Source organism: Pagrus pagrus (assembly GCF_965226575.1).
Source record: "Pagrus pagrus genome assembly, chromosome: 18".
In the NCBI taxonomy this organism is placed as follows: domain Eukaryota; kingdom Metazoa; phylum Chordata; class Actinopteri; order Spariformes; family Sparidae; genus Pagrus; species Pagrus pagrus.
This window is the reverse complement of record NC_140202.1, coordinates 10,774,073-10,802,054: the sequence shown is the minus strand read 5'-3', so window position 1 is coordinate 10,802,054 and position 27,982 is coordinate 10,774,073. Positions and strand designations below refer to the sequence as shown.

The following is a 27,982-nucleotide window of genomic DNA, read 5'->3' as shown; positions in this document are numbered from 1 at the left end:
TCCCGCCTACTTCCACCTGATTAGTCCATGTTGCCATCCTCGCAAGCTAATTGGATACTTGGACGTCAATACAGTGACGAATGCGGATATGTAAGAGAGGAAAACGACGCCGGTGAGAAACGTGGGTGAACTCTTGTGTGTTTTAAGCCGTGTGTGCTCATTGTGTTGTGTGTAGTTCGTTCATAGTCTTACCTCGGTTTCTAGAAAGCTCCTGTTAAGTGTTTCGTTTACATTTAGAGCCTTTTACCACGGGCTCTGCTCAAGGCATTTGGAGTAAAGCTAACATTAGCTGCAAATGCTAACAGCTCTGTGACAGCAGTGTCACTCACATCTCTCGGTGTAATGTCAGTGTCACCGAGAGTTTAACGCGACTTTTTAAGTTTTATTTTGCTGAGTTGTATGCCACTATCGTCCCGACTTGTTCCTGATGAATTAAATATAGAAAGTATTTTTTCCTGCCAATTTTATTTATGTGTAATAGTGCACAAATGGGAATTATGCTAATTTCTTCACTGCTAATTAGACTGACTGGTACCTGCAGTCAAAATGTAGAAACAATCATATATGAACGTGTTTTTAAAGAAGTGGCATCATGTATTTTGTGCTTTTCTTTCATTGCCCAGTTAGTCTTCTGTTATTACACCACTAGGTGGTGCACGAGATCTTGTTACCAGACGCACTAACATCAACACAGTCAGCTCCCCAGCACTACAGCTTAAGGCTAGACATTGGAAATCAATCCCATGACCTGATAATGAAGCAATTGGAATTGATAACAATTTGCAGGAATAGACAGGAAATCATAGATTAACACTGTCTGATCTGCATACTGTGTGTTTGCATTGCAAGTAGAAGGTTAAAGTAAAGCCCCCCCAATCACATAGCAGAATCACAATTGTAAGAGGACACAATATTATAATAAAATACTCAACCATATGCACATTGGGAGACCTGTGACCCTTTGCTGCATGTTTTCCTCCCACTCTCTCCCCTGTGTCCTGTCACTCTCTAAGCTGTCCAATCAATAAAGGCTAAAAGACAAAATATAATCTCCAAAAAAGCATATACACATTGCATTCAAAAGGTCAATCCTGACTTAACATAGTTTTCACATCTATATAAGAATTCTATCCCTGGCAGGTTATTATTACCATTAATGCCTCACATGTTGCCCTTTTGAGTATTTTTAGACATGTATGCCTCTCAGCTGCTGAATCGGTTTGCTGCAGAGGAAGCTGGTCGTAGTTCCTCTCACCTTTTCTGTGTGTTTGTTTTTCTCAGTGTTCACCTGACTGATGGCTGCCTCAAGGAAACTGGCATCCTTCCGCTTGCCTCCCTTGCCCACTGTAGGTGAGCTTATAAAGCTGTACAAGCTGAGAGCCGAGAAGCAGCTGTCCCAGAACTTTCTGTTGGACTTGAGGCTCACAGGTTAGTCTGCCTCACTCGCTCTTTCTTTGTCTTTCTTTCGCTCTATCTGCAGTGCACCAATACCTGCTAGCGCCTGTTCTTTGTTACTGTGTCTACAGCGAGGGCTCAATGGTGTGTTTTGTCAGTGCACTTGATTGCACAGCCCCATGCAGCCTTGTTTCAAGGCATTGGAAGCGACAGGCTTCTCAGTATGTGTGAGGTTGAGTAGATCTCCTGTTAATGTGAACGGACCGAGTCGATTGTTTGCAGTCCTTGCAGAGCTCGAGCCTTAATATAATTATCAGTGATGCAGTGCAGGTCTGATCTGCTCTCCTGTCCTTGGACAAGGTGACTTGTTAGATTAATGCATCTCATCTTCATCACACAGAGGCAGACAGGTATTGCAACCTAACACGCTATTCGTCTCAATTTAGATACCCAGGAGTCTGATGAGGACATTTGGGTGGAGAGTATTGTGTCATTTACTGTATATGATGCATGAGTTGAACTAAGTTAGTAATAATTCACTCACTGTATGCAAAAACATGTAACACACCATTCCATTGGTCATCCATCTCGTTTTTTTTTTTTTTCAGACAAATTTGTGCGTCAGGCAGGCAGTTTGAAGGATGCCCACGTGTGCGAGGTGGGTCCTGGTCCCGGGGGTCTCACCCGCTCCATCCTCAATGCCGGGGCGGCGGATTTGCTTGTGGTGGAGAAGGATTCACGCTTCATCCCAGGGCTGAAGGTAAACGGAGCAGCCACAATGGTTATCAAGGTCATTAGGTCACAGAGCAGAAAAAGCTCTGCTCTGCAACCTGTCAGCTGCACGAAACCAGTTAATCTACTTAAAACTGCAGCATCATTAACCACCCACAGAGTGACTGACGATTATTTAGTTTTTCTCAACACATTTTCATTTATCTCTTTGAATATCACATCCGTTTTCACAGCTGTTGTCTGAGGCAGCACCGGGGAGGTTGAGGATCGTCCACGGTGACATACTCACCTACAGAATGGAACGAGGATTCCCAGAAAATATCTGTAAGCCATGGGAAGAAGGTAAGATTATGGAATTTCTGAAAGCTTATGGCGGTCATGTGTAGTAAATCCATGGAGCTTAGATGTGTATGTGTTGCTCCGCAGAGCCACCAAACCTTCACGTGATAGGGAACCTCCCATTCAACGTGTCAACCCTCCTCATCATTAAGTGGCTGGAGAACATGGCCAACAGAACAGGGCCCTTCGCTTACGGACGCACCAGACTCACACTCACTTTCCAGAAAGAGGTTGCAGAGGTGGGTGAAAACCGTGTTCAATGCGTGTACTTTACAGGATGCTGCTTTCATGTCCAGCTGCCAAATCAGTCATTGAATTAAAAACCTATAAACTGTCTGTTTCCATCCATTTTTATGTGCTTTTTTGAAGTATTGAATTGGAAAAGGTTGACGGAAACGGCACATTTTGCAGGATGTTTTCAAAGTGGTGATTTTCGCCTGTTTCAAAAACGATTTAATGCGCTTAAAGCTTCTGCTACGCTGAAGAGACCAAAATAGCGGCAGATGAAAAACAGTCCTCTCATCGCTCCACACAGATCTGACATATCCTTCCACACGTTAATACATGAAATAAACAAATGTCATGTTTCCATTGTGGTTTTGACATTTTTGTTCACTGTTTGAGGTCCAGTTGGTGCTCTTTTAATTATTGGACTCCCTCTTCTGCAATTGTATAGTGGCCTTCCATCTGGAAAATGGCTGTGACCTTTTTTCCTTCCCTTATCTCGATAAACCAACTCCTCATTATCACTTAACAATAGTGGATGAAAACACGCCTTCACTGGATGAAAACCTAGCTGTCGTGTGTAAAATTGAACAAAGCTTGTAGTGTGAAGTCTACACATGGCCAAGTCACTGCCTCTGTATAAAATGCTGTGTAATGAATGACTAATTATATGATTATGATCAAATATTGATTTCTTGATCCATAATTAATCACAATTTGCAGCCAAAATAAAGTAATCTGGAGTGTTTTTATGAATTGGGCCATTCAGAGCATGATTTATAATGATTGCTTCATTTTCTTCTATTAATTACACATAAAAACAGAATTGAGAAACTTGAATCTTTTGGTCCAGTTTATGGTCTTTATGTATATGTTTACCAAACATGTTTGATTCCTACTAAAAGCAACATGATACAACCTCAACATTATCCGGGGCTTACAGCATGTGTATCGCTTATTTATAATTGTGTCGTCCTTCTCCATCCAGAGGCTGACAGCCAGCACGAACAGCAAACAGAGGAGCCGTCTGTCCATTATGGCTCAATATCTCTGCACAGTCCGCAACTGCTTCACCATCCCTGGACGGGCCTTCGTACCTAAACCAGAGGTAGGATTTAACTTTGATGATAATACTTAAAGGGGCTGTGTGAAACTTGTGTGCTGTGCTTGAAGCCGGTTGTAGTTTATGTTACCAGCTCTATTTCTAAGCCAACGTTAGATATTGTTGCTCTCTGTTAGTGGAGCGGAGAGAGGCTCTGAAACAAGGTACAAGAGAACGTGCATAAAGTCACATCCTCTGGGCTGTCACAGAAAAGTCCTTCACAAAGAAATCCACAGTCCAGCAGCGTCAAACAACTTCATCAAGTCGTCCACAGGCTTGAATAGGCAACTGAGAGAGATGGTGAAGGTCTCATGTTTCTCTTCACATTACAATCTGCTCACATCTGGTCAATAGAAAAATTATTTATACATGTAAATTGCAACAAATTGTTACATAGTTCCCCTTTAAAGTGTTTTCTTCTTGTTCCTAAAGTTGAATGTTTGAGCTTCACTGTGTCGGTTTGTGTATGTTTGCCACTAGAAGGCTTTTTAGGAGGCCTATGAGCATGACTTGTGACATCACAGATTGTTTGGAGGCCAATCCTGGTCCAGAAGTATATACAAGTTTGATGTGGAAAGCATCCAATGCACATACAGTGGAAATGAACTTTACAGTGAAGTAGGAGACATCTTGTGCAAATGTTTGCATATTCATATATTCTGGAATTATAAATGAAGAAAAGGGAGGAGTCGTCATTTTAAGGATTTTAATTTGCTTATTATCCTAATTTCTTTTTTCAGACATACCATTGAGATTTTTTGCATGCCTTCCTACTTGTATATGTGTGGAGGATATCTTAAATATATCTACATTTAGTACTACCATGTCAAAAAGCAATCGGTGTGTTATTGAGCAAAAAGAAATAGTTCGTAATTTTATTCCAAGGACAAGTTTTATTAACTGGGCTTCTGTTTGACATGCGGCAGATCATTTGAATTTAATTTAATGCTCATTTTGGCAGTGAACCGACAAGAGCTATACTATTCCTATTGCTATCTATTCCAGATTTCCCTCTCCTCTCTTGTTTGCCCATCATAGTCAAATCCACACATGTACTCCCTCTGGGGATGATACTGAAATAGAATTTCAACTTTAAGTTCTGCTATCTGTAGAAAGTTTACTTTTGACTCTAACCTTTACTGCCAGTGTTGAAATAGTGGCTGTCAGATTGACACAGTACTATATCACAGTTTGTACCCCACTGTAGGATAACAGTGGGATCCCCTCACATCTCCTAATCTCTGCTCCCCGTCTGGTCCCGTCTGAGTCTCTCTTCACGTCACCATCACTCATCCCTCCCTCGCTCTTCTTGCTTTAAGGCTTCATTAAGACTGTGTGGAATCAGTGTTGTCTCTGTTCTGTCTTTGGACCCTTTCTAGGTTGTAATGATGCCTAGTGGGTATTTGAGATGTGGCACGATCACACTGCGCCTTGTTCTTTTTTAGGACCAGTTTCTCTCTCTGCGTCTTTCAACCCGGGTGCGTGTTACAGTGGCGAAAGAAAGACGTTCGATCTTACATAACATCAGAATATGAGGATTCCAGGTTTCTTTATTCTGGGGGTTTATAGTAGGACCAGAGGGCACATTAAAAAATAAAAGCCCTGATGCAAAATTTTAAACATCATTGTTGGCTAATAGACAGTTAGACTCACACAAGTCTTCTTTAAGACTCAGGAGCTCTCTTACATCTCTGTACAAATGAAACCATGTTTTCCTTTTCCTGTATTAAAGGAAAGGTGTTAGGTGGATGTCAGAGATGGACTGTTGGTCCCTTGAAGATGTCGTGGCTCTTTAGGAGAGCCACTTTTGGTAAATATTTAATCTCCTGCGTGGAGCAAAATGCAGCAGAGTGAATGGGACCATCGCTGATTGTTCATTCTCTTAGAAGAAGAGGCTCCCAATGATTATTTCATCGCACTCGGCTGCCTTTCTCTGCATTTTTTTTAAAATTTTACTCCTGAGTGTCTTATTTTTTTGTGTACGTCAAACTGTAGCTCAATGGATTTCAGCATGCTTGTCTGAGCTGTAAATGTGCACACGTGTATATGTGCGGTAATGTATAAAAATGAACAGAGTGGGCTTACAGTGCTCACATGCGAGTGCACTGCAGATGAATCAGCGCCTCCCACATGCCCACATTGGCCATCTATCCCCACTAAATGTTTTAATGGCCACTTGGTCGAATTGATATCATTAGAAGAGATGATGGCTGTTTGATGAGCAGGCCTCCTGCTGCCGGTGTCCTATAAAAGATCAGAGAGCACACATAGAGTATATTACTGCTATCATACTCTCTGCATTGTGCAGGCCGCTTTTTACTAGTATGTCATGTAGTATAATTCATAAAAAGCTCTATGGCTCGGTATTGTTTACTGGTGCACACCAGAGTAATTACGCAGAATGTGCATGAACAGTAAAAATGTCCTGCCTGATTTACAGGACATCATCAAGGGCTGGGAAGGGGGGGTTGGGTTGTGACACATAAATAAAGACTTCTAGCTAAAGCAGTGGTTTGTCTGGAAAACTGACCAATATATCGTCAGAATGCAAAAAGAGATCCATGAAAATGTTGTCATACGTGTAGTATAAAGCATACGTTCTAGTGGATACTGTCTTGGGTGTTGATACCGTACACTATTTATAGTAGAGATGTTCTGATACCATTTTTTCCTTCCCGATACAGATACAGATACTTCTATATCCCTGTATATCTGTCTGTCTCTGTCTCGGTTACTCCAACATGTGTGACTCTGGGAGTGTGTGTGACTGTACCTCATACCTATAGCCAATAAATCGGCTCAGGGGTCTACTTGTTGGTATTACCTTGTTGTGAGGTGAAGCACAACTGGGCTTCAATTATGACTTGTTTTTGCCATATCGTGCAGTCCTAGTCTGAACCTGAGACTGTGTGCTGCTGTGAGTGAGTCATGGCCATCCTGGAACAGTTCCTCTCAGTCATTTATTGATGAGATATTTCTGAACATTTCTGTCAAGACAAAATGTCAAGGGTTGGTCAGTGGGTTTAGATGTCCTCCTCTCCTACACTGCAGTAAATAAAATAGGCAGCAGCAGGTGCTATGCTACACACGTGAGAGTGAAAAACATCTGAAGTGGCTTCAATACTGTGCACTCAAACATAACGCAGAGAGCCACAGAAAAAGCAACGGCATCACTGAACCTTTTCAAATAGTCATGATGAGAAAATAGCTATAGTTAAAGGTGGGGGAAGGGGAAGCACGGGTGGATTGGCTGAACCTATAGGATCTGTCCAGTGCAGGGTAATAGGATAATGAGAAGGGAAATGTTGAATCCATTTCACATTAGCGGCTGCTGGGGCCCATATTGACGTGGGCTGGGCAGATAGCTTCTTATCGTCGCTGTTCAATTGTCTGTCTTGTTCATCTCGCCCCCGGACTGCACCTCTCTTGTGTCACGTTGAGCGACTGAGATTGTCCTTGAAGGTTTTCTGAGAGCAGTGATTGGCTGCTTTGATGGTGTTCCCCCAGGCTCTGAATGCCCTAGGTTTGTCCTGCTGCGGATCACACCTGCCTCCCTTTCCTTATTAGTCACGCTCCTTCTGTTAATTCTCACATAGACGGACAGACTGAGTGATCTCTAAATTGCATGTCATTCAGAGCTACACAAATACCTGAAAAATGTCTCTCAATGAAGAAAACTGAGAATAGAAACTGCTCTTCTGCTGTTGCTTTATTCATTATACATCTTTCTAATTTGTATTCTGGTCAGGGGTCAAGGAGTTTCAGAGCGCTTGCTGCCATCTAGTGTCTGCGTCTTCAACGCGGACATCCAGTCAACCACTTTCATCTTCACTGCCTCTTTACGTGGAAAAGAGCTGATTTGTGAAGAGTAAAGAGTGTGGGTTGACTCGCTCATCTCTCTTCCCCTGCCTCTTCGCTTCCTCGGCAGAATGTGATTAAAATCAACTTCTGTCCATCACAGGCGGGTCTATAAGTCGTGCAACGGATGCTCCATCACGAGCAACCTGCTGTCTCTTCTGTAGAGCTCCAACAGAGCTCCGGATCTTGCTAACAACTGCTTTATTCATTAGAAAGAGTGAGGCTTTTAGAAGGAGGTACTGAGAGGCATAGTGGGTAGAGGTGCAACTAACGATTATTTTCATGTGCCGGCATCAGCCTCAGCAGGGTTTGCCAGAGCCCCTTTCCATAGCAACACTCCACCTCCTTCTGGGGGATTCCTGAGGCGTTCCCAGGCCAGATTAGATATATAATCTCTCCAGCGAGTTCTGGGTCTGCCCCGGGGTTTGCCGCGGGGTCTCCTCCCAGTTCGTCATGTCTGGAAAAGGAGGTACCCAGGAGGCATCCTAGTCAGATGCCCAAACCACCTCAACTGACTCCTTTCGACGTGAAGGAGCGATGCCTCTACTCCAGCTCCCAAGGATGTCTGAGCTCCTCCCCCTATCTCTAAGGCTGAGCCCAGCCATAACTCAAACTCATTTCAGCTGCTTGTATCTGTGATCTCATTCTTTCGGTCGATCCCCGCAGTTCATGACTATAGGTGAGCGTTGGAACGTAGATGGACTGGTAAATTGAAAACTTTGCCTTCCAGCTCAGCTTTCTCTTCACCACAACGGCCCAGCGCAACACCTGCAGTACTGTTGATGCCTCCCTTAACCGCCTGTCCATCTCACGCTCTACTTTCCCTGAGATACTTAAACTTCTTTGCTTGGGGCATGAGCCAACCGGGATGTCCATCCAACAGTTCAAAACCCAAAGACATTTATGATCATAAATGACCAAGAAAAGCAGCAAATCCTTTTAAGGAGCTGCAGTCAGCAAATGTTTGACATTTTTGCTTGAAAAATTACCTAAAGGATGAAACGGTACAATAGTTGGTACTCAATTTCCTTTTGATCGAGAATGGATTAATGGTTGTAGTTCTAGTAGTGTCAGTAAAATACTAAATGATTGAGGTAAAAAGAAAAACAGTAAAAGAAAATGAGGCAGGAGAAAAAACTTAGTGGGAGATGATAAGAATAAAAGAGGAAACATTGGAAACAGACTAAAACCACAGTGAGATAAAAGCATAAAGGCAAAAAGAGATGGCGATTGAGTTAGCGAATAGTGGGGGAATGAAAGCGCATGTGGTCTTGATGTGAAATGAAACAAAAGCCTGGAAAAGCATCTAAAAACAGCATATCGTCCTCCACACGGAGAGCACAGAGCGCTGGAAGACAGATTCATGACAGAGACGGATCTGAGAGGAGAGTGAGGCGTACCTCCAGCAGATGGTTGTCTGGGCCAGTCGACAGCCCCGCTCTGAGTAATGGCTGCATCAGACATCACCCACCAACTAACTGAGCCTCACAGGAGGAGAGCCCTACAGATGTTCGCCTTGTACAAAATCGGCATCCAAGAGCACAGGCCAGATGAGCAGTGCCCAAATTAAATTTGTTGACGCTGCATTAAACATTCATTATGGCCGACAGTTGTCAGGGAGAGTTTGAAACGGATGCATACGCTCGTTCAAAGAGTCCTCCTGTTTTTCTCAATGGTTAAGGTGTCCGCAGCTGTTTCAAGACTCAATATAATAATTTCCTTTTGAATTCAGAGAGTGTTTCAGTTGAATGTGACCCACCTCAGTCCATTGAGATGTGGTGGCAGACTAGGTGATGGATATCCTCTCTGTGACCTGAAGTGGCCCAGCTCTCGCCTCACCAGTTGGAGTGAAAATCAACTCAGAGAGACCGCGCCGCTTTCTCACCTCCTGCCACAGGCACACAATTCATCCAGGCCTGTTCCTATCTCGCAAAACGGGGTCAAGCGCGGTATCAGGAGTATCAGGGAAAGTTATTTCAATGACTCGTGCCGGCGCGGTAAACGCCAGAGGGCTTGGTCTCAATACATCACGGAGCCAAGGTAAAGAAAAGCTAAAAATATTCCCCTCCTCATCCTCTCTCTCCTTAAACAAAATGCAGAGGTTGGCAGAGTTTGCTTATGAACATCCACCAGAGATCTATTGCTCCTCCTAACAGGAAACTGTGCCGGGTTCGCTCAGAGTCAGCGCTCAGAGTTTAGCACATTCAGCTCTGTTTAGTTAGTGAACATGCCAAGAGAATATGCAGGTAGTTTGAGGAATAATGCTATAAAGAAGGTCAGCTTCAAATAAGTAAATCGCGAGCGGTGCTATGATACACTGACGACTAATGAAGTCGGTGGAAAAAAAGCTGTACCACAATGGGAGGCATCAATCTATAAGCTATTAACTTGAAGGGTTTTTTGAACGCTCTAATTTCAACTTCATGCACTGTGATTTCATGACTTCATTTTAGGCTTATTAGAGGGACTGTGGGTTGGATTTAGTGGGTGTTTTCATTGCAGTTGTTTCAGCAACTGACAAATATGCTTCTGCCTTGGCTCTTCATTCCTCTCACTAATACCATGTAGTCTTTTTATACAGTACAACAACATCTGCAGTGATCATTTTCATCAAGAAAGATACAGATTGTATCTGAAGAAAACCTGCTGTTCCCACACCTTTCAAGCATTTAGCCTCCCTCACCTTCAGCTACCGACTCCTCCGAGCCCACACGTCCCGCCCCTTGCTCAAAGCTGAAATATTAAAGGGCCTCCTTTGAACTGTCAGAGTGTATTGTTTTCCTACAAGCGCTCCTTTTGTCATCTCCACAGCTTTTATTGCCTTTCTCAGCAGTTAACTGCTCAGCCAAGGTCATTGCTATTATTCCCTGAGCCTCACATGGGCGCTGGGACCAGAGGAGAGCGGCTCCAACAAAGGAAGGTCATTCCCCCTCAGCGTTGATGACCGCATTATATCTCCAATATGAACCTCAGCGAGCATAACGGCTGTCCAAAACAAAGAGCCGCACATTAAGCATGCTGACAGACTGGAGCGATTTGGGTGCTGACTGTGTTTTGAGCAATGTGGCGATTGCTAATGGAGTTTTGGTGAGGGATGGCATGACAGTGGCTTAACATGCTCTGATATCTGTCTCACTCTTTGTGTCTGCCAGCATGAATGGTGGCGAGCATTAACACAGTAATTGCTTCATTGTTTTCCACGGGTTTTTTTTGTGTGGTTGATCTTTGGAAAGGTTATTTGCCGGTCAAGAAGGTCAATAAAATAATCTGCAAATCTGACGTGGCAGGGAAGTTCAAAGAGGAGGAGCCTGAAGCATGATTAACCCCCCGCCTCAAACTGACAAGCGCTCACCCGGCCTCATCTAAGCTCACATTCCAGATCTGTCATAGCGGCAACTTGGGGTGAGAGCCTTTGATGGAAAATGTAGGTTAAATACACAGAGGAGCCGATCTTATTAGCGTTTCCCCACGAGAGGAGTAGTTATTTGATCTGCGCTCTTGTTGCATAACCAAGAGGAGTGGGAGAATGAGAGAGAGGGTTGAATAATCCATGTTTGTTTCGGGAAAGCGGATTCTCACTCAGCCGGTGTCGACGAGGCTCCAGTCAGCTGTAATGAGAGTCCAGATCCTCCTGGAAAGAAATTATTTAACAAGTGCTCCATCCGAAGTGGACTGGCTACACTATATGATGCAGGTGTTAAAAGTTAAGGAACTCACTGTACAGTGTTCTGATTGCAAGGTCTGCTTAAGGCTAAAGACATCAACATTCAGCAAGTTGTGCAAAGTTCAGTGTGGAGAAGTCATTTGGCATTTATATTTTGTGTTTTGGTATTCCTCTTGTCTGCACAGGGAAAGACAATTTCATTCAACACATTTGCAGGGAGGGATGTTTTTTAGATTGTCTTAGATTTGACCTCTCCAAAAAATAAAACTGCATAAACCGATTTAAATTAATTATGTCAAAAGAAAAAAAAATCAATAGAAAGATCTAGCGGGCCAATTTGAAATTTCTGTTGGGCCAAATTTGGCCCACAGGCCTCACTTTGGTTGGCGCTGTTATAGATCATTTGTTCTGTCAATGCGTTTCCATGTGTCGAGTTTTATAATGCATGCATTAAAGCATAACCGATACATGAATCTTAAGGCCCATTCTGATAATACGTCACTACATGAACGGGGAGCAGCAAATGTAGCAGCAAACAGGAGGATCCTGCGATCAGTAACAGACAGGACCGCCTCTTTATGGAGTTCTCTGTCCTGATTGGATTGAGTGGGCCAGGATACCAGAACATTTATTTTCTCTTTTACTGCATGAGCAGGGGGAGGAGAGACATGGGTGATTACTGTTGGAATGTAGAGCTATTTACATTTACTGATTTTAATAAAAAATAATATATCACTTATAGCAGCTTAAAATCTCTGAATAACAATATACCAGCCAATAGGCAGATAAACATTAACAAACACATTTTTATATCAATCACATGCATTTAGTTATTACAAACTATGACTAAGAATTGTTCTGGGTGAGCCATTTTATTTTTTTCATCATCGATTATTCTGCCTATTTATTTTTTGTATTAATTATTCGGGGAAATGTCCGAAAATTTAGAAAAATTACCTTCAGAATTCCCTAAAGCTCAAACTAAAAATCAAATCACTTATGTTTTAGCCCAAAACCCCCGAGATATTTAATTTACATTCACATAAGACAAAGAAAAGCTGCTAATGCTCCCAGTTAAGCAGCTAGAACCGATAAATGACTTTAAACAATGAATCTGTTATTATAATAATAATCAAGTAATCAATTGTCATTGCTCTCTGGAGAAAAAACTATTTCAGTTTGTAAGAATTTGTCAGGCAGCTTATACACCAATACATCTGGAATAAGCTGATATCTGCTTGTTAAAGACACATTTGTGTAGATTCATGTTGGTGATAAATTGCAGCTGTCATCTGTTTGGCTCTTTATGTGAATGTCTGCCGTACACAACCTCCTACTCTGTGTTATCTTTCTTTTGTGGTTCACTAATGATTACCAGCAGCTGCTCTACATGGCGTCAGTAAATTCATGACACTGTGTCGGATACAGCAGACAGCGAGACAACTCCCGATCCCTTAACCTCCCAGAGGTGTTGTTTTTAATTCACTCATCGGTGAGCCTATCATCTCACTAAGGAATGACTGGAGGAGTCTAGGTATGTTATTGAACTAAGAATTTCCTTTTCAGAACCCCCATAGTAATGTTTCATGGAAGCGTATCGACTGATACTGCTGCATTCCTGTGATGTTTATGAGCAGCCTGCCTGCCTACACTAAGCACAGCCTGTACCATCCAACAATCTGTACATTTGGCAGGAGGATGAACGCTGTTTCCATCCTTGTCAGCCTCATACACACGAGAGACTACATACAGCAGGTGTGTTGCTTTCACAAAATAGTTTTATTGGTAAAAAATAGAACTACTTGCACAAGCACATTGAGACAACTGTATCAGAACTTGTGAACTGTTCATCATCACAAATATGCTCTGGCAAAGTAAGAAGTGCTAAAGCATCCACAAAAATAAGCTGCAGTTATCAAAATGATAAATCAATGTCTTGTTACAGTATATGCAGGAGAGTTGTAACTCTTTAGACTTTTTAGGACCTAGTCACTTTGCACTCTGGCCATTTATAAGCTAATGAAATTGCGTGCCGATGATCAAGCTGCACAGCCACAAAAAAAGAGAAATCTCTAGCTCATATGTCCCTGCTGAATCCTATCAGACAGAAATCCTTCCCTTTTTTTGTTTTTCCAGAGTGCCAGGTGTGTTATGTGTTTGTACTGGTCCGGGGAGCTTGGAATGCTCAGCCACTTGAAACAAACTGCTGTCATGTAAAGTAACACAAGCAAAGGTGCATTGAGTTGTCTTCTTATAAAGAAGATATGGTATGAACATGACATTGTATTTTATATTGAAACAATCGGAGAGAGTCGTGATCCCTCAGTATAAACGAACACCTCTTAAAGCCTAGATACTTGTGTACAGTTGTAACAGACTTACAGTGAAGCAGAATTCCTGAAACAATTTTTTTTTTTTTTCATTTATAAATACTACACTCATGTCTTTTCCAATGCAACTCTCATGCCCTGTAAAGTCTTGCTGTGCTTTGGGAAATGAGGAATAGAGAGGATTTAAAATAACCCTCGAAAGCTGCACTGGACTGTACACAAGCATCTAGTTGACTTGAGACTTAGTCTGGCAGAACAAATCACAAATCCATAAAACATTTGCTAATGTATAATTCATGTACAAACAACGCAATAAAAAAATAAACAGAAAGAACTCCAGATAGTATTAAAACGTGTCATCATGAACGATTTTGGCACATTCTCGAAACGCATAACGTGTCGGTATTAGTTGATGACATGGCACATTCTTTACTTTGTTTATTGCATTGGTTATGGTGCCTGGGCAGTGAGTTATTGTCAGGAGGCCGGTCCGTCGGCTACAGTCCGTGCCGGGCAAGATGGCTAAGTCAGGGTGGGGTAGAAACCTGGCCCTAAAGGGCTGCCAGGGCCGGCAGTGGTGCCCACAGAGATGCCCATGGCGTGCCGGCAGCAGCCTGCAGGTGGCGAGCTGGGCTTAGCCATCTGCTCTCCCCCAGGAAGCTGCATGTTTATGAGAGAGAAGGAGAGAATGTGCAGTTCCATACATCACTGCCAAGGCTTGTCTCAAGCACGAAAACAATATCCCACCAATATCCTTCCCCCAGTTAAGAGAACAAGCTCTGAAACATGACTGTGTTAAAGCGTAACAGTGCTACTGACACATGAGTAGGTGGGACTTTTGTTGATGTGTGCGCATGTGTTGGAGCAGCCATGCCTTCAACATGCATCAGCCTTTTCTTGTCAGCGATCACATCCATGTGAAGTGGTGTGACACGAGCAGGACAGACGGCGTGGGGGTGGGGAGCGATGAGAGTGACAGGTAGGGAAATGAGGAATGGTGGCATAGTCAAGTGGCTGCAATTTAAGACACTGAGACCGTCTGCAGGTGCAGGCTGGTAGCATATGCGCACTGCTGACGCACTTGGAAAACAAGTCACATATGGAGAATGACTCAAACCTTTTTTAGCTGCCTGCCACACAGCTACCCAGTCGACCATGACTCGAGAAGCTTCTCCTTCTCGGCTTCCCTCTGCCACTGCACCATTAGACATCCGTTCATCCCTGTGAGACTACTAGCAATGGTATAGACACCAACACAGCGAAGATGAGCGTTTTTCCAAAACCTCTGACCACGTAGCAGGGATGCTGCCTCATGTCACCGGCTAATAAAGGGGATTAGTGAAAGTAGTGTGAGCAGAGCCTCTGATTAAAGCTTATGGAGCAGTGGCGAGAGGAAAATATGCCCCCTAAACAACTTCAGATCACTGACTGACATGCACATGCCCCCAGACAATAAAGACAATTGAATGGCGAATTCTGTTACCATGGCAGTGTGGAGGAGGATGACAGGAGTGAAAAGCACATGCAAAAAGCTGGCGTGTCTGAGTGTTTACTGTGTGTACACAAAGACACACAAGAGCGTGAGTAAGTGTGTGGGTGTGGAGGGATGGGTGGGCAGTATGTTTTCGTCTGGGTGGAAATACAAAAAAAACAGCATCTCAGAAGAGTCCACTCTGCTGAAGGATCAAATCTCTTCCTATTAATTTTCTCTCCGTCTCTCTCAAACGTCCACCTGCAGAGACCGAGGCAAGCAACTGTTTGTCTGTGTTTTCTGTCTGAAATCCAGCCCAGCAGCCACCATCGACTCCTCCTAACAGTCCTCTTTGAACAGTTACAGCAGGGTAATGTTTCTACAGCTTTTCAGGCACAGGCATTGTGTGGCTATGTCTCAGTCTTCTACCAGGCATTCCGCTGTATTAATACACAGACAGGCTCCACACAGCATGCTTTATAGGCAAAATATCAACATCATTCTAGTAGCTAACAAAAATATGACCATTTATTTCAATCAGTTCCACGTAGCATTCTAGTGGATAAGTATAGGAAAGACTACAATGGCTTGCTATGAAAGGGTTTCCACCTTCTGTTCTCAGACATTATATTGCCTACTATGTCAATTGAGAGGGTTCCAAACGATTGTAAATAGCAGCTAAATGATTGCTTTTTTTCTTTCAATTCAAACCTTTGGCGAGGGAAAAAAAAAATCTACATGGAAGGCTTCCTTATTTGCTTAATCCATTCCCCAGGGAACTCTTTCTGTGATTTACTGATGAAGAATGTCTGCATTTGGTTAGCGGCTGCCTCCGACGCTGCAGCACCTTATCCTGGCTCCTTACACATTCACTGTTCCAAGGCGCTGCTTAGGGAATACCTCCACTGCTTGTGCTTGCAAAACAGAAAAAGGTAGAAGAGCGAGATAGAGGAGAAGGGAAAATGAATTCAAAGTTGTTGCCCTCCTTTCTCATTTTTTTCTCCACCTCCATCTGGAGTAGAGCCGAGTGTGTAGCATAAGCCAGGATGGTTTCCCCTCAGGCTCATCTCCCTTTAGCCGTAGCGCACGCAGCACTGCTTTATTACACATAGTCCTGCAGGCTGTAGCCCGTCTTATTGTCTAACGGGGAGAGAGAGCAGTACTGGTGCTGGAGCTCTTGCTGCTGCTGGAGCAGCTGTTGCTGTTGCTGCTGCTGCTGGAGCAGCAATTTGTCAGGAGGAGGAAGCAGGACCAGGTCCTGGGGGCCATGTCTCTTCCCCGAGCAGGACATACAGAAGATACACCCCCCCATGAAGAGGAATCCTGCGGAAACAAAGGCCACGTACACAGCACCCCCAGGCTCAAACTTATTGCTCTCGGGCACACTGGAGTCCAGGAAGTTGGTGATGACCTCGTTGGTAAACCAGGAAGCAGGCACCAGACACAGAAAGCCAGCAGCAACAAAGCAGCCGCCGCTGGCGATCGCAGCATGCCGCTTGGAGCGCCGTCCACCTCCCCAACGTGTGCATTTTAGTCCCAGGGATGCAAGGCAGAGGCCCATGGCAGCCAGCACGCAGCAGAGCACCATAGTGGTGCGGGCAGTCTGCAAGTACGCAGGTAGTGAAAGCACAGAATACTTAAGTGTGCAGCTGAACATGCCTGTGCTGTACCATGTGCAGTCCATCCACAGACCCTGCATCTGGGAAATCGCTGTGATGATGTTGGAGCCCACATCTGCGCTGACCTTCCAGTTGGGCAGCAGTGTGGCGACCATGGCACCCATGATGCCCAGCAGCGCCAAGACAAATCCAAATATCTGCATGCCCGTGGATGCCATGCTCCTTTTCGTGTTGATGCTGCCGCCGCCGCCTAAGCCCTCGTCCTCGCCAGGCAGCATTCACCCAGCGCCAGCCAGGCTCGTCGACCCCACTGCCCAGTCGCCTCTCTCTCCCCTCCCTTGATGGTGTACCAGCTGCCAGTCAAATCTCCAGTTCCTCAGCTCCTCGGCTGCGGCTCCACCGGACTGGAGGGAGAGAGATGGAAATGAGAAATTGAACAGTGTGGGTCCCCCTCCTTCTTCCTCCCCTCATTCACCTCACACAAACAGACTTTTCTGGCTGGAAACAAAGGGCAGCGTGAAAGCGTGAGCGTTAACAGCAGGCTCTGGCTGACTGTACTGTAGGTAAGCAAAACACTGTGGGTTGTTGTTGTGCACGTATTCATTTTCTATGCGCTGCCTTCTCCTTTTCCTCACCGGAGCCCCATAGAGCTGTTACTGGAGAGGGAGAAATGAGTTTGTGGTATTTGCAATGCTCAATAGCTATGTGGACTTAAAGCTGCAGTGCCCTCACCCCACTCATATACTGTATATTGTACCACTTTGATTTCAGTGCTGTTTACCTAATGAACTGAGCCTACCTTTAAAAACAGACAAACGTTATCCTCAGGTGAAGTGGCAGTTCATTCCATTCAATCAGCCGCTAGAATTAAACTTCGTGCCATGTACCAGTTATTTTTTACCACTATTTGGTCGGACTTCCTTGCCAGCGCATTGTGGTCCTTCTCATCACAATAAATAGGTCGTTCCGGCTTTGAGTAATAAAAAATCTCGAAGCTCAGACTTAGTGTTTGCTGTTGTTTCGATCCGAGAAAGGGGCTGAAAAAGCGATGTTGAAATAATCCCTTACCCCGGCTGGTGCAGAGCTGGCGCTGCCGCGTCACGTTGTTCGCAGTGATTCCTGTAAACACACACATTGACAGACAGCGGGCTGGTGAGGGGGCGAGCAGGAGAACTGAGCCCGGACCACGGATCCATTCAAGCCGTCCATTTCCTTTGCAACAACGTATCAGAGGACATCCCCGCTCTGTTGGACCACACAGCCTTGGCCGGAGACTGGGAGAAATAACCGTAGCGCGCTGCCTGTCTCCCTCCTCTCTCTCCCTCTCTCTCTCTAGCGCTATCTCTCTCCATCTCTCCCCCTCTCTCGCTCTCCTCGCTGGTTATTGTGTGTGTGTGTGTGTGTGTGTGTGTGTGTGTGTGTGTGTGTGTGTGTGCGTGCGTGCGTACGCGCGCGCGCTGGAGTGTCTGCCTCACAACAACTTTTCAAACCTCTTATCACCTTTACCTGCGTGACAACAACCAATGATCAACCACCTTTCATTCTATCAGTCTAAAGGGGCACTGTGTCGTTTTGGAGAAGAAATTCAAACTGAGAGTTTTTAATTTTTACAAGATAAAAATATAAACTTAGCCTTTTTTTTTTTTTTTTTTTTTCCAAAACTGAATAAACAAGCTGTTTCCCAGAGGATAATAAGGACCTCAGGAAAGTGAAGCTAGGAAGGTGGCAAGGTCCGCCAATTATAAACAAAGTGAAACAGTATAGAGAGCCCAAGTCAGCCCTTCTGGTTTCCCTCCTGGGACCTTAATTGGGAAAAAAATATGTATGATAGTGAATGGAGAGAGACAAATCATCTTTTGATCCTGTGAGTTGTGCCATGACTCACACATGTGATGTTTGTCAATAAAAAATATAATTTTCCAAGTAAAGACTCGGTACAGAGTATCAGGAAAGAGTATACCTCCGCCAAGGCCCAATAGCCCCCTTTAATTCAATCAAGCCTGATCCATTATTGGGTATGATACTCTATTGATAAACTCACCAGATCTGGGGACTGCATCAAATTGTACTTACTCATAGATACCAGCTACCTCCATGCGTTATTCCTTGAGAAATGAACAAAAATGGCAAAAGATGCTCAATCTGGCCATGTTGAAGAAAACATTTCTGGATCTATCCCTCTATCAGGATCTGGAACAAAAGTTAAAGTGGTCTGTTACTTTCTGGAACGTTTTGTGAAAATACGTTCACTAGTTTTTCTGCTTGCAAAGCAAGCAATCGACAAACAAACAGACACGGGGGAAAACCTCTTTGGCGGACGTAATACGAGTGACAAATATGGCAGCATTTTTCATCTAATATGATATGAATTATGAAGTTTTGCACAATGAGATTTGTTGCTCAAACATGACACTGTTTTTCTATTCAGAATTTATTCTGGATGGAGAAACTCTTCCTGCTGTGTAATGTAAATTAACAAACAAATTAAAATTAAATCATTCCATTCCTGCTTTGAGCTGCTCAGTAATCATAATGCAACACTGCTGTTGTTAAAAGATAAGAAATTGCCAAGATGCAAAGTCGAGATAAGATTTCCAGACATAGGCCCACTACACAACTGGGAAGGTTAATCTAATTAAGACGGAAGAAAAAAATCGTTATGACCACAGGAGCTGAGCAGATACCGTGTTCTCCGAAAGCGTTGTTTGTTTATGCGTTGGTCCACAGGCCGGGGCAGCATGTGTACCCCACCATGCCAAAACTGACCCTCCCTGGGGCGTCATTTTCATCAAGCATCAGTCAGCAGGAGCCTAAAACTCACAGCTGCTCCCCTGTCTTTGCCTGTCTCTCCTCTCGTCTCTGTAGAGGACGTACAACAAGGGTGGGAGTGGCTAGGACGGCCTTGATTCATGAATGACAAAGAGGACAAAATGAGAGGGAAAAAAAAATCAGACAGGAGCAGTCGGCCCCATACCCTTGGAAACGCAGATGTGTGTTGCTATTATTTTGCTGCATGGGCAAAACAGCAAAAACAAGCCAGCTGTGGGTAATTATTTTGCCTCCACTTATAGTATAACGAACAAGCATTGACCAAAGCCATTAGGTGCAGATAGGTTGGTAGCAATTGATTTGTTAAGCTATTGATCCGTTTGTTTAATATGGCCCGTTGGTCTCTCCAGCCACCATTGTTTTTCCCGTAAACTACCCCTGAGAGACCTTTTTCTTAAAATGAGATCTGGCCGGCGTGCGGGGACAGCGCACACCACATTACCTCGGTGTGATGTTGGTGTCGACCTTCAACACTACATCCTCAGAATTCCTTGCGGGAAACCACTGCAGCAGGAAGAGACATTTTTCCAGTTTTCTACAGACACACTACAGTATGACGCGTGGGACCTGTCTTCCTTGTAACCGATGAGATCCTAAGTGCTGATGCTGGTGTTGTTCTGTGGGGAGCGAGATAAATAAGTAAACAGATTAGAGAGGGAGCGGATGAAAGGGGAGAAAAAGATGGAAGGAGAGAAGAGCAAAAGCCAGTTAACATACACCCGGTGAGTGCAGATGTATGAAGCTGTGATGTGTGAAGATATTGCGGGCTATTATGAGTGTGGTCCCCTTTATTTCGTCACCTCACAGCAGAGTTCTCCAGCCTTTCTGCGGCACAGCACCGAGGCACAGTCGGACCAGCCATGCACCCTTTTGCCCACATAAGGGGCTTTTATCGTTCAATTTGCATTTTTCCTCTTTTATGTCCTCCCTTGCGTAATTGGTTTTCGTGCTCATCGTCTTGCAAAGGCGGTCTGTTCACAGCAGAGATGCAAGGTGTCGTGTGATAGCTGTGATGTCGCTGTCAATGCAATCTTGTTGCGGAGCAGGGCCCCGGTCCAGTTTCACCATACATAATATGTGTAAACCTGTCCGAGGCAAATCACTTGTGACATGTTGCAAAATTACCGACATTGTCCTGATTAATGAGTCTCTCGAGCTTAGTCTATTAAGACTGACTTGAGCGAAGAATGCAGCATCGCATTTATGACTTTGTGAATATCTCATCAAAACTGTTTTTCCCATGTTGTCTGTATTTGCTGTTCCACTGCTCCAGTAAATTTCACATTTTTTAGCAAAGTTCAAGATTTTCTATGACGAAAGCTTCTCCCCAAGGAGCTGATCTTGTAAAAGAGCAGGGCTACGGTTTTTAATGTCCTGCGTGCATGCCATGGGCGATTTCATGGGAAGTACGCAGGGCTGCCTACACAGGAAGCCAAAGCCCTTCCTCCCTAAACCCCTCAAGCAACATCAGCCTTGTATATTCAGCGGCATTGACTGCTGCCTTCTCCTCTCTGAGAGGCTGTCTCCCTCCACTGATGTAATGGAGGTTGTCTTCCAAAGGTATTGTCATGATTAATGCAGCTCTTCTCCCTTTGGTTGCAGGATCTCTGCGAGCTTTTCTCTCTTGCCCTCCCTTTGCTGTATATAGCTTTCTTCCATCCCCCTGCTCTTTCTCAGAAACCCGCCTGCCATTATGTAAGCGCAAGTGTTGGTGGTTCAGGTAGCACAGTGGCTGGTGCCCCAGGGCCCCTGCCATCTCATCTTGGTTACGCTCAGAGGGACATGACAAATTACTGCTCACACACCATTGGGCAAGAACTGACCAAGAAAGAGACGTCAGAGGAGGAAATGGGGAAAGGGGAACTGGAGAACCATAGGGCAAAGCTGGAGTTATATACTGTAGTTCCCTGCTGAGCTTTGAGAAGGTCAAACGCATGAAGTACAGTAACACAGGAGTATGTTAATATGGATGTGGGACTATTGTACTCAGGTAGGTCAGAAAAGGTCTTGAGTAGCGGTCAAAAGCAGTCGTGACTTTTAGATAGAGATCTCTAATATTTTGCCCTTTTCTTAACATTCTGCCAGAGGAACCAGCCGTATAAAACCTTCTTTTTACAGTAGAAATGCAAGGTTTATCAGATTTTTTTAGTATGTGGGAAGATGAAGGTTCAAGGTCTATGTAAATGTTTACAGTCTTTGTTTTCAATGGGTCTGATCAAAATAGCCGGATTGAGAGAGAAGAAGCAAGAGGAATTTTTTAATGAGCTTTAATATAGATCCTTACATAACGATGTAATTTAAAAGCCAAATTGGTCGGAATGATCTACTTGTGTTCCCCGCTAAATACGATGGTTTGTTCCAGCCTTCAAAAAGTGATTACAGTCAGAGCATTTCCAGTCCCTCTCTGTATGTGTGATCCATGCTGCCACATGTCTAAGGAGAGAGGGATGAGAAATGGGAGAACCTGAGCAAGGGAGAGATATTAAGCTTGTCAGATAGGGTCAATAAGTCAGTCTGCTACTCCAGTTCAGAATCTCCCCGCAGATGCAAAGTATTTTAGGGGTTTCGTGGGGGGAGGAGGGCTTGGGGGGTGTTGAAGGCATGTTCATAGCACCTCAGTCAAGGGTCCAGGTGACAGGGCATGATTTAAGATGGAGTTTCCTTGCATGTTGAGGTTATCAGGGGGAGGATTAATGGCAGGGAGCAGGATATATTCCAGTGGTGCTACCTAGTGAAGCCGTGTTGCAAGGCCATACATAAATCATAACAGCAAAGTGACTTGGACAAGCTGATGGCTGAAATGCCGCTGCCTGTATAGTCCCAATATCGACTTTTCCCCTTGCTCCTCTCCTAAATCATGAAGTGCGGAATATAAATGGCCTAATTATTCCAGCAGAGAGTGAAATTAAAGACATTCCTTTTTATTGCTTCTTCCTAACAGATGGTGGTCTGATCTTGCATCACCAAAGCACTGATAGAGCCATTTTGTGCAATCCAGATACAAAATCCCGACCAAAATACTTGCATGTCGACGTGACAGGTGGAGGAATTGATTCTCATAATAAAAGGCGCCTCTGTTCTAAACTAAATGATGCAGCGACAGTTCTCAATGCCCTTGGCATCGCCTGCCGCATGGCCTTTTTATTTAAAATGCATCATCTGAACTAAAAGGGGTTAGTGTATTAATAATGAACATATCAAGTAGAAGCCAAGCCCATTACTGACACAAATAAACCATGAAGTCATCATTCAATGTTAGACTGTGTTTAACGTGACAAAAATGGACATTAAAAGTGAACATGAGATCTACCTAACAGCTGTGCAGTACATGCACTCAGAGCTTCAACTCAAAACAAGCCTTCCTTTCATACTCAACGTCGATCCATCTAATGTTGAACCCAGAAGTGTTCCTGCGCTATTATTGCACCTAGCCTTCAGGGCTGATGAGAGCCTCCACTGTCTCTACCACTGTTGCCCCATTAAACGCCACTGCGGCAGGAAGCTCAGCAGCAGCCTGGCATCTCTACACAGGGATCTATAGATCTGATAAAAGATAGTGCTGCGGTTTACAAGTGCTCCCAAGCGCTACCTCGGTTGTTCGCAGAAAAGGCGAATCTAAACAGCTCATTAGGAATCCTTTTGCGCGTCCTTGGACCACTTTACTTTTCCTCCCCTAATTATCGACGCCAGCCCCTAGCCCAGGAAAGCAAAAGGCGGCTGTGAATGAGTGTGAGTCACACAATCCAGGAATACAGGCTTCAAGGATGGAGGAGCTCTGCAGGGCTTACAGTCGGAGTCGTAATTTGATGTCTTTTAATTTTACCTCTCTAAATGTGTTTGTGTGAGTAAGACGGGTGGTCTGCGGGTGTGTGTTTTCTGCATGCTTGGCTTGCATCTAAACATTATCATGCTGTGCCATTCATGCGCCTGCACGGTACACCGTTGTCTCATCTGATTACATACCTGCACATGTACAGTATGCAACATCTGTCTTCTCTCTTGTATGTCTTCTTAGCTTGTGTATCTTTCATCGAAAAACATACATGCACTGTCAGATCTCAATTTCTTTTCCATTCAGATGGAAAGGGGTGTACTTATACCGATGTTCATTATTTTGTCTTGCTATATAAAGAGTCTTCCCTTGAAAGGCACTTGAAAACAAGAAACACAATTGAAATCTATTAGTATTAAGACTATTGATGCTGATGATCAGAGTACAGTCCCTCTCAGTGCTCCCTAACTTGGGAAGTAAGGCTATTACCAACTATGGAAAGACAGACAGGACTACTCCACTCTGCTGCCCACTGTCTGGCTGTGCTATTGTTCTGCGCACAGTAGAGAATCTCTCTGATTGTGCAGCAGACCCTCAACTTGCAGGACTGAAAGGCATCATGTGAAACGCCCTTGAAAGATGATGGCCTTCTTAGTGCTGCAAACGCACGATCCAGAGATTCAGAAATAGTAGTTTATTTAGAAGTATTTTGGTTCTTCTGATCTTTTCGTGGATTCAGAAGATGGAGACAGTAGGTGTTCATTTGAAGGGGAACAAGCAGTAGAGCGTGGAGAGAACATGCCAACGTATATATGCTTGAAAGTTAAAGAGGAAGCGATCTGAGAGCAAGAGTTAGGCTCTGCTGAGTCTGGCACAATTACTTCAACAGTGTGTCATGTCAGCTTAGGGCTGATACAGGGAGGATCAGGAGACAGCAGCTAGTGAAGAACTGGAGCCAAGGTTATCACACCACCACCACCAGTCCTCTACTGTAATTCAATGACCCAACCAGGTGTAATTGTAGCCTACCACAGTGGGTACATCAGTTGCTGCTAGGGTTATAGAGAGAGATTGGAGTTCAATTCAAATAAGATCTCTGTTTGGAATAGAAAACAGCACCATTTATTTAGTCAGCTGTAACACTGAACACAACATGTTTCAATGAAAGTGTATGGAAACAAGCTAGCAAGTGAGCAGAGGGGATAGCTATAACGGTAACACTGTTAGTTTAAAGTAAGGCATAAATGCATGAAGTAGCCTAGCTAAATCTGATGAATAAAAAGTTGAAATGGTTAGCTGAAGGTAATGGATAAAACATTGAAAAAGTCGGCTAAAGATAATGGATACATTTTTTTAAATAAAGTTATGGATAAACAGTTAAAATAGTCGACTAAAGGTTATGAATCAATGGTAAAATAGCTAAAAGTAATGAATAGACGGTAATTGAGAAAACAATTAGTTAGCTAAAGGTTATGGATAATTGGTTGAAATAGATGACTACAATGAATGAATAGGTGAAAAAGTTTGCTAATGGTAATTGAGAAGCAGTTAAAAAAGTTGCCATAATGTAATGTTGATGAAATGACTATGATCACTGATATACCTGCTGTAAAGCCCAGTGAGTATACCAATAAAAAATATACTTGCTAAGCTCTACAGAGCCAAAGTTGTGGTGGTAGTTTTTCACGACTCTAATGATTTTTTACCCAGTAAGGAGTTGAAAGCAGGTATAAGAGAATTCATCATAGTACCTGTGTCCACTGAGTCTCCCTTAAAGCAGGACTTGAGCTCTTTGGCTGCCTAACATACCTGCCACTGGATCTATATGTGTTCATGCTCCATTGGCCTCACGCTCAGTGAAAAGGGGAGAGCTGGATAGATAAAGACAATGGGATGGAGTCAAGAGTGAGTCAGGCTCATAGGTATTAAGAAAACTCAGTGGTGATGCAGTGACTGGAAGAGAGGCAGGAAAGATAGAGAGAGGCTCAGCTTCTATGGTCCATCGCACAGGTGTTACTGTGGCAACTAGAACCGGCTCGCCAGCCAGCCATGCTGCGTCATCTTATTTTGTGCCTTTCCTCTTTTCTTCTGTCCCATTGTGTTGATCCCTCTACTTCTCTCTCTCTTTGTCCAGCTTTGTATTTCTCTGGCCATTTGTCAGGCAACCTTTCTGTCTGCCATTTTTTCTCCACACTTGGCATTCTTCCCCGTCCTCCGCACAGATACTCTTTTTTTGCCACTTTTTTGTTGTCATTACCATGAACACACTCTTTGCAATCTAGTTTGAGGCTCTGTGCTAACCTCCTGCTGTTTGGATTCCTCTTGCTCTGTGTGTGCATGTGTAGGTTGACGTGGGAATAGTGCACTTCACCCCTCTGGTTCAGCCCCAGATCCAGCAGCCCTTCCAGCTGGTGGAGAAAGTCGTCAGGAACGTTTTCCAGTTTCGCAGGAAGCACTGCCATAAAGGAATAGGGTAAGCACTATTATACAACTTGATGTAGCTTGTGAAGCATCTCCCCTCTCTTTCCTCCCTCTCTTTTACTTTTTAATCTTGTCTCATCCTCATCTATCATTCCCTCTCTACATTTTTCATTCTCTGTTTTCTGACAGCTGCATCTTCATCTCATCATTAATTAGAACGGTTTTTGATTTGCTTTCCTTGGTCTCACACACACCACTCTGACATAGACACAACTTTTGAGGCTGTCACTAACTGAAGTGTGAACATCAGAGCACACTCAAAACCACTTGCAGCAAACCCACACACCCACATGCATGTGCAGAGGCTGCCCATCACCCCCCTGCCTGTTAGGAAAGTGTGTGTAGGCCCGGATAACAAAAGAACACTGGCTGTGCGAAGGAGAGCAGCAATTATGAGTCATTGAGGTGGCATAGGAAGACGAGGCAGCATATTTTATGTAACTACAGTGGGTTGGCGGCAGCGGCACCAAATTGGAGAGGAGGCACCAGCGCTGAAGCGCCTAAAAAGCATCTGTACTCCAGAGTGTGTGGAATTGGCTAACGCTCATCAACCTGCAGAGAAAGGCAGGGAAATGTCTTATAAATAAATGGCTGCCTCTCCGTATTGAATATTCTGAAAGAGAGAGAAAGCAGAATAAATGAAAATTGGACATTTAAATTATTCCTGCCCTTTCTATGTTCGAGAAGTTTGTGTCTGTGCGAGTTGTGTGACAGTATCTACATCCCTCGACTATGCAGCATGGCAGTGGAGCAAATTAACAATTCATGAGCTGTTCTAGCCCTTTGTGTGATTTCAATTAACTTCACAGATTTGAAATAATTGCTGAGGGATAATTTCTTTCTGTTTGAACTTTATAATGCCATTAAACTTGCATGATCATTAATATATCAAAGGGACCTGAGTGTAGGAATCTGTACTTATCATGTAGTGTATCATTTCTTCACTGTTTTTCCCCCCCTTCAGGAAGTTGTTCCCTGAGGCGCGTCGTGCTGAGCTGACACAGGAGATGATGCAGAAGGCAGATGTGGACCCCATTCTGCGCCCAACAGAGCTCACCATACCCCATTTCAGGGCTTTAGCGGATGCCTATGCTCATCTCTGCACCCAAGAGCCCACCCTCCTCAGCTATGACTTCAGAGAGGAGCTCAGACTGAAGCACCTCGCCAGGCAAAGAAACACACCAGTGGACACATTTATTGACATGGCAACTGGCACACCAAGTCCTCAACAACCCTGCTGAAAGAGGAGGAAAGCACGGAAACCAAAACAAGCCCTTTAATAGCATCTCTTAGCACAGGGAGACAACAGACTGCTCTTAGCCTTGACATTTCAACCTGGCATATGCATGCATTTTTAAAATGTTTTTCCCTGCACCTGGGGAGCAATCGGTAACGTGGTACATGAAATCCTGGGACAGAGAGGAGCACCACAAGAAGCATAAAGATCCTGGTTTGGTTTGGATCAGTTTTTTTCCAGGATGGGACACTTAAAGCAGAGTCGTGTGTTTTGGGGGAGAACAAAGAAAGCCTGCTAGTTACCCCCAGTAGTTCTTTGAGAGCGAGAATCTCTTTTATGTCACAGTTCTTACTTCAGATCAAACTTGCATAACAACTCGTCCTGTGGGACCTGAAAGAAATGTCAGAGTTGTTTCAGGGCGGTTTAGAGAACGGGAACAACATGGCAGCACCATATCCAGGCCATTTTCCCCTTCCACTGTGTACTGTATTTCTTAGTCACTTGGGAGGCAGAGCTCAAAGGGAAGAGGAAAGTGGTGGGAATTTGTCAGCTCCAGAAAGACTCTTGTTGTATTAAAAGAAGAGGAAGTGATGACTATATATATGAAATAAATGGCAAATTTACCATAATAAATGTTTCTGGAAGCAATACTATCATATATTTGTTACACTTCAGTGCAAAGTATTGCATTTATGACATGTATGTTAAATAAATCAGACCCTGGTGTTGTTATTTATGGTTCTTTGTCAACAAAAGTGTTTTAAATATTCCTTGTTGCATGCTAGAGCAGATTATAATCGATAGAACATGGCAGGGCTGTTGCCTGCCAGTGTGGCAGATGGCATGCCATGGTTGACTCGCCAAGAGAGTGAAATTCACTCACTTTTGATGATTGCTTGGTGTTAATCTCCAACCACAATCGGGATTT

At 44.0% G+C, this 27,982-nt stretch overlaps 2 protein-coding genes across 3 annotated transcripts; one reads left to right on the top strand and one right to left on the bottom strand.

The window, feature by feature from the left end:
* The first annotated feature begins 15 nt into the window (after positions 1-15).
* Positions 16-27,823, top strand: tfb1m (transcription factor B1, mitochondrial). Its single transcript, XM_084381953.1, has 8 exons — positions 16-121; positions 1,282-1,428; positions 2,004-2,155; positions 2,361-2,469; positions 2,554-2,705; positions 3,680-3,799; positions 25,682-25,809; positions 26,782-27,823. Exons 2-8 carry the CDS (start codon positions 1,296-1,298, stop codon positions 27,056-27,058), a joined length of 1,071 nt encoding a protein of 356 aa, XP_084238079.1. The 5' UTR covers positions 16-121; positions 1,282-1,295; the 3' UTR covers positions 27,059-27,823.
* On the bottom strand, positions 13,074-17,944 carry LOC311274340 (claudin-20). 2 transcript variants are annotated; one of them, XM_084381954.1, is made up of 2 exons: positions 17,804-17,944; positions 13,074-17,139 (listed from the first exon to the last, which is right to left on the bottom strand). In XM_084381954.1, exon 2 carries the CDS (start codon positions 17,011-17,013, stop codon positions 16,219-16,221), a length of 795 nt encoding a protein of 264 aa, XP_084238080.1. In that variant the 5' UTR covers positions 17,014-17,139; positions 17,804-17,944; the 3' UTR covers positions 13,074-16,218. The 2 variants fall into 2 exon arrangements, with proteins under 2 accessions (XP_084238080.1, XP_084238081.1); XM_084381955.1 differs by lacking the exon at positions 17,804-17,944 and adding an exon at positions 17,535-17,797.
* Positions 27,824-27,982: the final 159 nt, after the last annotated feature.